The sequence below is a fragment of the Bos taurus genome, chromosome 23 (genome assembly GCF_002263795.3).
Source record: "Bos taurus isolate L1 Dominette 01449 registration number 42190680 breed Hereford chromosome 23, ARS-UCD2.0, whole genome shotgun sequence".
In the NCBI taxonomy this organism is placed as follows: domain Eukaryota; kingdom Metazoa; phylum Chordata; class Mammalia; order Artiodactyla; family Bovidae; genus Bos; species Bos taurus.
The window spans coordinates 10,347,694-10,358,935 of record NC_037350.1 but is presented as its reverse complement, the minus strand read 5'-3'; the positions used below and the strand labels follow the sequence as shown (position 1 = coordinate 10,358,935).

Genomic DNA, 11,242 nt, shown 5'->3' with positions numbered 1-11,242 from the left:
TCGTACCATAAAGTTCACACTTCTAAAGCACACAATTCAGAAGCTTTTAGTATATTTACAAAGCTGTGCACTATTCTAGAACTTGTATTTTACTGCAAACCTTTTCCAGTGTTTTCACACTCACTATGGGGTCGCAGAGTCGGACACGACTGAGCGACTGAACTGAACTGATATTACTTAATCCTCACCGATCCTTATGAAACTGAGGTGCACTGTGGGCGGTTGCCACATTTACCCCAAAAGCTTTCCTAATTAGTTTCACCTCAAAAAAAGCAGAAGGGTGAAGAATTACTAATGCTACTAACAGTGACAGCCAACAGCCTAATCTGCATTTTTTTTTTTTTTTTTTTTTTTGCATAGAGTTCTCATTTTACTGCATGTGTAAAATCTTTGTGTCTGGCAATTTTTGTCTGGTGCGCCAATAGTGCATGCCACGGCCGCGGGTTACCGCTCAGTCAGAGGCGGTAGCGGCCAGAAGCCGCGCCCCACCCCCACTCCCATTTCCTTCCCTCACGGGCTCAGCAAGAAGCATCGTGTTTCTCCCCTTTTATCGCTGAAGGAATGGGGATGCGCAGACTGAAGGGGGCAGTGTGAGGGACACTGAGTTATTTATGACGTCGAGAACGCTAAAGCCAGGGTCACTGGAGGGGCCTGGTGGTGTACCCCGGATACCTGTTCTCCCTCCCTCGCAATCGGATTTGAAGCAGGTAGCGAACAAGTTCGCCTGGAAAATCCCACGGACGGAGGAGCCTGGTAGGCTGCAGTCCATGGGGTCGCTAAGAGTCAGACACGACTGAGCGACTTCACTTTCACGCATTGGAGAAGGAAATGGCAACCCACTCCAGTGTTCTTGCCTGGAGAATCCCAGGGACGGGGGAGCCTGATGGGCTGCCGTCTATGGGGTCGCACAGAGTCGGACACGACTGACGTGACTTAGTAGTAGTAGCGAACAACGAGCGCCACCCCCTGCGCCAGAGACCGCCTCTGGGCACAGCGCGCCATGTGCACTTCCCATTGGTCACAGCCGCTCACGTGACCTCTACTGCCAGCCCCGCCCCAAGGGTTTTTCCGGCCTCCGACCGGGTCTGGGCAGCGCGTCTGAGGAGAACCCTGAACGCGCAGTCATCCAGGTGTGGTTGGTCGCGTGGAGGGAAGCTCTCCTGCTGGGAACTTGATTGGATGGATGGACGGATGACAGAGATAGATTAGATAGGTTAGATAAATTAGATACAGCGAACTGTTAATGAAGAAGCTGATTGAGAAGATCCCTTTCTCCTCTTAGTGCTTTTGTCCCAGGTTGCAACACAGACTGAAAATGAAAATCACAAGCCATTGTTGGCTGGAAAATGACTGGTTGAAGCCCAAACTTAATCTCTGTTACTTTGGGGCTATTCTCTTGATGAAAGTGAAAGAGGAGAGTGAAAAAGCTGGCGGAGAGTGAAAAAGCTGGCTTAAAACTCAACATTCAGAAAACTAAGATCATCGCATCTGGTCCCATTACTTCCTGGCAAATAGATGGGGAAACAATGGAAACAGTGAGAAACTTTATTTGGGGGGGCTCCAAAATCACTGCAGATGGTGACTGCAGCTATGAAAGTAAAAGATGCTTGCTCCTTGGAAGAAAAGCTATGACCAACCTAGACAGCATATCAAAAAGCGGAGACATTATTTTTCTGACAAAGGTCTGTCTAGTCAAAGCTACGGTATGGATGTGAGAGTTGGACTATAAAGAAAGCTGAGCACCGAAGATTTGATGCTTTTGAACTGTGGTGTTGGGGAAGACTCTTGAGAGTCCCTTGGATTGCAAGGAGATCAAACCAGTCAATCCTAAAGGAAATCAGTCCTGAATAGTCATTGGAAGGACTGATGCTGCAACTCCAATACTTTGGCCACCTGATGCAAAGAACTGACTCCTTGGAAAAGACCCTGATGCTGGGAAAGATTGCAGGCAGGAGGAGAAGGGGACTAGAGAGGATGCGATGGTTGGATGGCAACATCAACTAGATGGACATGAGTTTGGGCAAGCTCCAGGAGTTGGTGATGGACAGGGAAGCCTGGCCATGCTGCAGTCCATGGGGTCGCAAAGAGCTAGACACGACTGAGCAGCTGAACTGAACACTAGCCATATGAACATATCTGTTTGGTGCTGGGGTCGGGGGGAACCCATAGTATTTGTATGGAGAATGTGTGTGTGTGTGTGCACACATACACCTGTGCTCAGTTGTGTCCAACTCTTTGCGACCCCGACTATAGCCCACCATGCTCCTCTGTCCATGGGGTTTTTCCAGGCAATAATACTGGAATAGGTAGGTTGCCATTTCCTCCTCTAGGGGATCTTCCCAGCCCAGGGATTGAACCTGAATCTCTTGGGTCTCCTGCATTGTCAGGATTCTTTATCACTAGCACCACCTAGGAAGCCCATGTAGAACTAAAAGACACTTAGAAAAGTTGAGGAGGTGGGTAGGATTTGGAGAAGTCCAGAGCAACCGTCCTGATACGTCGTTTAAGATAAATTAGACACTCTTGGGAAAACAAAAATGATTAAAAGTGGAAAGAAGCCCTGTCCACCTCTAAAAATGTAAAAAGTATTGCTAGGAAAAGTGTGTGTGCTCAGTCATGTCCAACTCTTTGTGACCTGTGGACTACAGCTGGCCGGGCTCCCCTGTCCATGGGATTTTCCAGGCAAGAATACTGGAGTGGGTTGCCATTTCCTTCTCTATTGATAGGAAAGGGCAGACATATATATACACACACACAGAAAAATTTCCTGGCATCTGGACTCTGCACTTCTGTACAGGACTCTGCACTTCCCAATGCAAGAAGCCTGGGTTCAATCCCTGGTCGGAGAACTGAGATCTCACAAGGTGTGGGGTGTAGCCGAAAAAGAATCTGTCAGCAATGAAAGAGACCCAGGTTCAACCCCTGGGTCAGGAAGATTCTCCAGAGAAGGGAATGGCAACCCACTTCAGTATTCTTGCCTGGAGAATACCATGGACAGAAGAACCTGGTGATCTAAAGTCCATGGGGTTACAAAGAGTCGGACACAACTGAGCAACTAACACAGAGACACTCATAGATACATAGGTAGGTGTAAATGGGATATATTAATTGTAGAAGTCAGAAGAGGGTCCAGTTTTCAGCTTCTTTCTGCTTCTGAGATTGCTTGTATTACAGAAAGGGGAGCCCTCCAGGGTCCCCCTTCCCGCACCACTTGGGTGTTCATTATATATATATATATATATATATATATATATATATATTTTTTTACTCTCTAGTTGTGGTGCATGGGTTTCCGGTTGCAGTGCCTGCTTCTTGTTGCCAAGCATGGGCTCCAGGGCACAAGGGCTCAGTAGTTGTGGTGCATGGGTTTAGTTGCTCCATGGCATGTCAGATCTTCGTTCCCAGAGTAGGGATCAACCCTCGACCCCTGCACTGGGAGACATATTCTTAACCACTGGACCACCAGGAAAGTCCCTTGGATGCTCATTTTTGCTTTTTTTTTTTTTTCTTGGTGCTCCTAAGGCTCACCATCTGTCTCTTTCCTCCTCTAGATGGACACATTGACTTTTTTTATTCATTAAAAAAAAATACTATTTTAGGCACTGTATTACATACTCAGCTGACAATGGTGAACAAAAACAGCAACAGCCCCTTCCTTCCTGGCACTGATGGTCAGGTAAAGAAGGCAGACAGCAGTCAATCACATGTACCAATGTTAAATGTAATGTGATAGGGTGCTAAGAGGTCCAGATGCTATAATGGGGCTTCGACCTAGGAGGGAGGTTAGAGAAGGCTTCCCTGGAGATGTAACCCTGGACTGAGACCTGAGCGGGTTAAGGAGGGTGCAAGTTGCAGGCAGAGGGAATGGCTTGGGCAAGGGAGAGCTAGTAGCCTCTCCCCTTCCGATGACTGCTCATCTCACCCATTTCCACTAAACATACACTGATCTTGCCTCTAAGTTCTCAGAAAATACTTTTTTCTTTTAATTCTAAGTTCTTAGGGAGTAACGGTAACCCATAATTACTGATATAGACAATGTGTATCCAATAGGTAAGTATGCTGATACACACATCTAATACGCAGTATCATCTCTGTTATTTCGGGCTTCCCAGATGGCGCTAGTGGTAAAGAACACACCTGCCAATGCAGGAGACTCAAGAGACGTGGGTTTGATCCCTGGGTCAGGAAGATCCCCTGGAGGAGGAAATGGCAACCCACTCCAGTATCCACACCTGGAAAATCCCATAGACAGAGGAGCCTAGCAGGTTACAGTCCATGGGGTCAAAAAGAGTTGGACATGACTGAGCACACACGCATTTGCCATGCTGCAAGTGTTTCACCAGTAATTGTTCAGACATGCACGAAATACAAATAGTTGTTATGTTGAGTTCCAGAATACAAAACACACTTCTTGCTTTGAGCACAATCTTCTGTTGTGTCCTATCTCTAGGTCCTTCCTTCTCTGCCCCTTTGTCTACCCAGCTGAAATACCCAAGGCTTATTAGCATTCTTTTCTTTTTCTTTTTTTTTAAGTCGCTCAGTCGTGTCCAACTCTTCGACCCCATGGACCGTAGCCTATCAGGGTCCTCCGTCCATGGGATTTTTCAGGCAAGAGTGCTGGAGTGGATTGCCATTTCCTTCTCCATTCATTAGCATTCTTATAGCTCCATGTCTCCCAATGTCCATTACTGGAACTTACCCAACTTGTATTCCGTCTTCATACTGCAGATACTGGATTTTGTACTTCCCAGGTGACAGTCAGTTAAAATGATAGTTGCAAATCATCATGCTTTTGATTGGCACAGGTAGGGCTGGCCCTAAACCCATTTTGAAGTTGATGATACTCATTTTGAAGGTCTCCCCACTCAGTTGCCCTTTCTCCTCTCCACATGTTATGTTACAAAGGTAAAAGGTTATGCAAATACCCTTCACATTCTCTTAAGGCTCTGGGATTCAGGAGTGGTCACTACCACCAATCAAATTCGTAGGTACTGAAGTGATTTTCCCTGAGAATAAACATCTCCAAGTAATGAAATAGTGGATTAAAGCTGTGATTGCTTAAATCAGGCTGAGTGCCAACAAAAAAAGTTGATCAGTTGGTCTAAGAAAGAAATGGAAATTTTATTTTGAGCCAAATTGAAGATTATAACCCTGGAATAGCCTCTCAGAAAACTCTGAGAACTGTTCTGTCCATTAAAGGTCAAAGCACAGTTACATGTGTTTTTGAGACATTATGCTGTACATTAAATGATGGATTGTTGACAGTTTACATAATCCAGATCTGCAAGTAGTAGCTCATGAAAGTGAAAGTTGCTCAGTCGAATGCAACTCTTTTCGACCCTATTCCTTCCAGCGGATCTTCCTGACCCAGGAATCGAACTGGGGTCTCCTGCATTGCGATGGCACCCCACTCCAGTACTCTGGCCTGGCAAATCCCATGGATGGAGGAGCCTAGTAGGCTGCAGTCCATGGGGTCGCTGAGAGTCGGACATGACTGAGCGACTTCCCTTTCACTTTTCACTTTCATGCATTGGAGAAGGAAATGGCAACCCACTCCAGTGTTCTTGCCTGGAGAATCCCAGAGACAGGGGAGTCTGGTGGGCTGCCATCTATGGGGTCACACAGAATCGGACACGACTGAAGTGACTTAGCAGCAGCAGCAGCATTGCAGGCAGATTCTTTACCAACTGAGCTATCAGGAAAGCTTAAAGCTTTAAAGGAAAGCTTTAAACTTAAGCCACATCTTAATTGGCTTCTTATTTATACCATAAACTTTCTGTATTACCTTTGTTTTCTGGACTTTCTCACTGCCTCTCCTCCGCTGCTCACACGATTTGTAATTATGATATCTTCAAGTTTCCCAAATTTTCAATCATGCTATGTTTTCAATCAAATCTCCCTTTCCTTGGGGACTTCCCTTCTAGAGTTGTTCTCTTGTTCCAATCTCATCACTATCTGGGCCTGTCATCCTGGGACTTCCCTTCCCAGCATTGGATCCACCTTTTGCTGATTTTTTTTTTCCCCTTGATTTAGTCATACTCTGTTTCACTGGAAAACCTCCTCAAGAGGCTTCCTAAGAAATTGTTTATGGGAGAACAACTTCCTGAGTCCTTGCATGTCTGCAAATATCTTTATTCACCTCTCACAAATTATCGAGAATTAGGTAGGCAGAAACTTCTAGGTTGAAAAGAATTTTTAATAAAATCCTCGAGGGTGGGAATTCCCTGGTGGTTGTGGTTAGGACTTGATGCTTTCACTGCCAAGGGCCAGGGTTCAACCTCTCTGGTCGGGGAACTAAGATCTTGCAAAGCACGTGGCATGACCAAAAAAAAAATTCTTGAGGGTATTAATTCTACTATATTCTAGAATCCATTACTGATGGGAAGTCAGTCATCAAACTAACCCATGTTTCTCTTTGGAGATCTTTAGCATCTTTAGCCAAAATGACATCTTTTGAAATGTCAGTATGGTCCAGAGGTGAGGATTTTATTTCCCCTTTTGTTGTCCTGAGAATTTGGTGGGGCTTTTTTCTTGGTGAGATGTTCTAATCTGAAGTTTGTACTGGGAAGCTGTCATATGCTGTTTAACATTTTTCCTCCTCTGTTTCTGTGACTCTTACTAATCCGGTGCTGGTCTTTCCAGATTGGTTCTGTATATCACCTATCTTATCTCGCCTATTTAAAAATTCTGATTTTTTTTTTCTGAGTGATTTTCTTTTCTCAGACGGTCAATTGTATTTTTAATTTTAGCAATCATATTTTTAAAAACTGAAAGATTTTGTTGTAGGTTTAATCTTTTTTCACAGCATTTTCTTTTGTTTCCTAAATGTAATATTTTCTTTCTTTTTTTTAATAAAGATTTTTGTTGATGTGGACCATTTTTTTTAAAGTCTTTATTGAATTTGTTACAATATTGCTTCTGTTTTTATGTTTTGTTTTTTTGGCCACAGGCCTGTGGGATCGTAGTTCCCTGACCAGGGATCAAACCCACAACCCCTGGGGAAGGTGAATCCTAATCACTGGATCGCCAGGGAAGTCGCTAAATGTAATATTTTCTTAAATCACTCTAAAGATATACATTAGAACTTGCAAACATTCTCTTCTGTTTCCTGAATTACACCTGTTTTCTTCAGGATCACTATTTTGTTTGTTTATCTGGTATTTCTCTTTCAATTATTGTTCTTCTCAGTTGCCTGGTGATCTTCTGTTATTAAAAAAAAAATACTGACCGGTTAACTCGTGTGGGTTTTTTCTGCTGTTATGTGAGGACTGTTTTCCCAGTTGGTGGCAGTAGCTAACACTTACATAGTATTTGGGCTTCTCTGATAGCTCAGCTGGTAAAGAATCTGCCTGCAATGCCAGAGACCCCTGTTCTATTCCTTGGTTGGGAAGATCCGCTGGAGAAGGGATAAGCTACCTACTCCAGTATTCTTGGGCTTCCCTGGTGGCTCAGCTGGTAAAGAATCCTCCTGTAATGCGGGAGACCTGGGTTCAATCTCTGGGTTGGGAAGATCTCCCCTGGAGAAGGGAAAGGCTACCCACTCCAGTATTCTGGCCTGGAGAATTCCATGGACAGAGGAGCCTGTCGGGCTACAGTTCATGGGGTCTGTATTGGACATGACTGAGCAACTTTCACTCACTCATATAGCATTTATCCATGTTCCAGGTGTGGTCCTGCACAGGTTAAATGTATTAATTCACTTAATCATTTCAACAACCCCTCTACAAGGTAGTTACTATAGTATCTTATTAAGTTTGTGCTGTGTGCTCAGTCGTATCTGACTCTGCAACCCTATGGACCGTATCCCACCAGGCTCCTCTGTCCATGGAATTCTCCAGGCAGGAATGCTGGAGTGGGTTGCCATTTCCTTCTCCGCTCATTAAGTTTAATATTCCATCAATTGTAAAATGTACTATAATTTTGTTTCCTACTAAGAAAATAAACAATCTGTTGGAATATGACATGCCATAGACTATAAAACACATTCTCTTTTGGAGGCATTATAAAATCTTAGAATTGATAAAATAATATATTACCATTCCCATTTTACAATTGAAGAAATGAAGGCATAGAGAGATTAAATAACTTTCCCAGGTTACACAGTTTTATCTATAAATTTTACATTTGAACCCAAATGATTTGGCTTCGGAATCTTAGCACGATGCCTCACTGCTTCCCAGGGCTCCTCACTGAATGGGGACTCAAATAGAGGGTCTGAACTGGGAGAGTTTTAGGGCGGTGAGTTAGGGGAGCTGATGTTTTGGCCCCAGATCCCTCAAATGCCAGAACAAGGAGACCTTTGACCTGAGGCACCAACATTCATAAAGAAGTTTTAGCTCTCTCCACAAGATTTGTTCTCGTGTTAGGGAAGACTGGTCTGGATTTTTCACCTGAAATCTGATGGGTCCAGTGGGCTGGGGTTGCCAAGGGTACCAAGTGGGACAGTAGATCCTCCTCAGAATTCTAGTCAACGGCATGTTCCCCTTTCCCAGCTTCCGGGTCCTGGTGAGTGAAGGGGCTTCCTATCATGGGTTCTTGGCACTTTCTCTTTCTGGCTCACTTGTCTATATCTTGTCTTCTCTTCTTTCTGCCTTCTGCAAACATGTATAGATCTCTCATCTGCTGTTGACTCTGCTTCCCATTCTTTTCACTGTGGCAGTTTTACTCTTTTTTATACTTTCATTTTGGTGAGGTCTTGGGAGGGACTAGGAGAAACGGAAAGGTCAATGCTTGTGCTCAGTCTTAAATCAGAAGGCCTTAGATATCTCTTTTTTATCAAGTAAAATCAAGATTATAAAAAGATGATCACCGTCTGAGACAATAAAATATTCACATTATAGCTGGCAGTGGAAAAGCACTTACAAAACCTTAAAGTCCTATTCGTTTAAAAGTTTTCCTAAGTGCAACGGAAAGAAACTTTTGTATGTTGATACAACATTTTTTTAAAGTCACAATACATTGAGGCTTGTTATCTGCTTTATGAAGGAGTTATTCTTTTGAAAAGATTAACAATGAGATTTTTCCAAATTCCCCACTAGGTCATTTAGATGACAGTTTTATTTTTAGAATTCTATGTGGATATGTATATATCCACACAATTTTCAGCATAAAGTGAGATAATTTTTCCTTTTGGATATTAAAAATTCAGTATTGGAATATAATAGAGCACTTGAAATGTGGCCAGTGCAATCGAGGAACTGAATTTTAAGTTTTATTTAATTTTAATTAAGTTTTAAAAACTGATACTTGATTTAGTTGTTGGAAAAGTTTTAGGTATGTGTGGAACAACTTGGATGTATAAATTTTAATTGTAAACTTCATGAAATCTAAATACAAATCAACACTTCACGAAATAAAATACAAGGTTTTCCAATGAAATTAGTTAATATCTGGATTGAGATGTGTTGTAAGTATAAAATAAACACTGGAGTTTGAAAGCTTAAATTAAAAAGTGCAAAACATACCACTAATAATTTTATATTGATTATATGTTATGATACTTTGGATGTGAGAATTGGACTATAAAGAAAGCTGAGCACTGAAGAATTGATGCTTGTGAACTGTGGTGTTGGAGAAGACTCTTGAGAGTCCCTTGGACTGCAAGGAGATCCAACCAGTCCATCCTAAAGGAGATCAGTCCTGGGTGTTCATTGGAAGGACTGATGTTGAAGCTGCAACTCCAATACTTTGGCCACCTCATGCGAAGAGCTGACTCATTTGAAGAGACCCTGATGCTGGGAAAGATTGAGGGCAGGAGGAGAAGGGGACGACAGAGGATGAGATGGTTGGATGGCATCACCGACTCAATGGACATGGGTTTGGGTGGACTCCGGGAGTTGGTGATGGAGGGGGAGGCCTGGTGTGTTGCAGTTCATGGGATTGCAAAGAGTCGGACATGACTGAGCGACTGACCTGAACTGAACTTTGGATATACTGTCTTAAGTAAAATACATTACTAAAATTATTTTTTACTTGATTTTACCACTAGAAAAATTAAAATTTATATATAGCTTGAATTATATTTCTACTGGACAGAGCTATTTATTCCAGTGCAAGGCTTTGCTTTCAATAATCACTATGATGATGGGATTTCATTCCTCTCGTTGTCTAAGCCAGTTTTAAGTGACTAGTGGTGAGTGATAGTTAATGCAATTATCTCTTTGAACTCTTTTCTATCAATGTAGATCACAATCCACCTTCTCAGCCCAAGGAGGATAGTATTGGCCAGAACCATCACCAGGAGGAAATACGTCACAAGCTGGCCGTGCGGCTGAGAAACATTGGGGACAGCATTGAGCAGAGAATGGTGCAAGAGGTGAGACTTAAATTTCCCCAGCAAAGGCCTACCTGGAAAGAGCAAACAGAACAATGGCTGCCAAGTAGCTGGAATGCCCAGGAATTAGCAGAACACATGGGTTAATAATGTCCAGATTACCAAGCATTAGATCTGAAAATTGAGAACCTGAGCCAATGCCAGTATTTGATCTCACATTTGCCTCACGAAAAACTGGTCCACGGACCAGCGGCATCCGCATTATTTGGCAGCTGACCAGATGTGCAAAATCTCGAACCCCAGCCCACAGCTCTGGCATCAGAATTTACCATTTTGCACACACCCTTGGGGATCTGAGTTATAAATGTGAGAAACTTTGCTTCACACTCTCAAACTAGGATGCATGTGAGGATCACCTGCGGAGTTTTAAGAACTATAGATGCTGGGCCCTACCGAGAGATGAGTCCAAGTGAATATAATGCTCCATCGTGGAGGAGAACCTTTGACTTAGATTGTGGTTATCCTCCTTGAACCAACCCAGGTTCTGCTCTAAGCCCAGCTCTCCCTGATTTCTTTGTTTCTCCTGATTATTATAAGAAGTAATAAGGGAAAACATAAAGATTACTCTTTTAAATTCTGTGAACGTGTTAGTCGCTCAGTCATGTCCGACTCTTTGTGATCCCATGGACTGTAGTCAGCCAGGTTCCTCTGTCCATGGAATTCTCCAGGTAAGAATACTGGAGTGGGTAGCTGTTCCCTTCTCGAGGGGATCTTCCTGACCCAGGGATCAAACCCCAGTCTCCCGCACTGCAGGAAGATTCTTTACCAGCTGGGTCACCAGGGAAGCCCAAATCTTAGGCACGATGAAATCCACAGCCAACTTAGTTTTCCTCCAGAACAACCTGTAACTGGCAGCAGAAGGAGAATAACCATGTGGGGCTCTGTGCTAGGACAGGTGGCTGACCCTTA

At 43.4% G+C, this 11,242-nt stretch overlaps 1 protein-coding gene and 1 long non-coding RNA gene across 3 annotated transcripts in view; one reads left to right on the top strand and one right to left on the bottom strand.

Annotated features, from left to right (window-relative positions):
* The first annotated feature begins 345 nt into the window (after positions 1-345).
* Positions 346-11,242, top strand: part of PXT1 (peroxisomal testis enriched protein 1) — a 17,922-nt gene continuing 7,025 nt past the window's right edge. Inside the window, exons 1-2 of the mRNA XM_059880541.1 lie at positions 346-753; positions 10,185-10,315. Of these exons, the coding sequence (XP_059736524.1) occupies positions 612-753; positions 10,185-10,315 (273 nt within the window). The 5' untranslated portion in view covers positions 346-611. The remainder of the gene's footprint in view (positions 754-10,184; positions 10,316-11,242) is intronic.
* Positions 5,101-11,242, bottom strand: part of LOC112443778 (uncharacterized) — a 40,343-nt gene continuing 34,201 nt past the window's right edge. For both annotated transcript variants that reach the window (XR_239525.5, XR_003032180.2), the window contains one exon: positions 5,101-11,181. This is a non-coding gene — a long non-coding RNA (uncharacterized lncRNA). The remainder of the gene's footprint in view (positions 11,182-11,242) is intronic.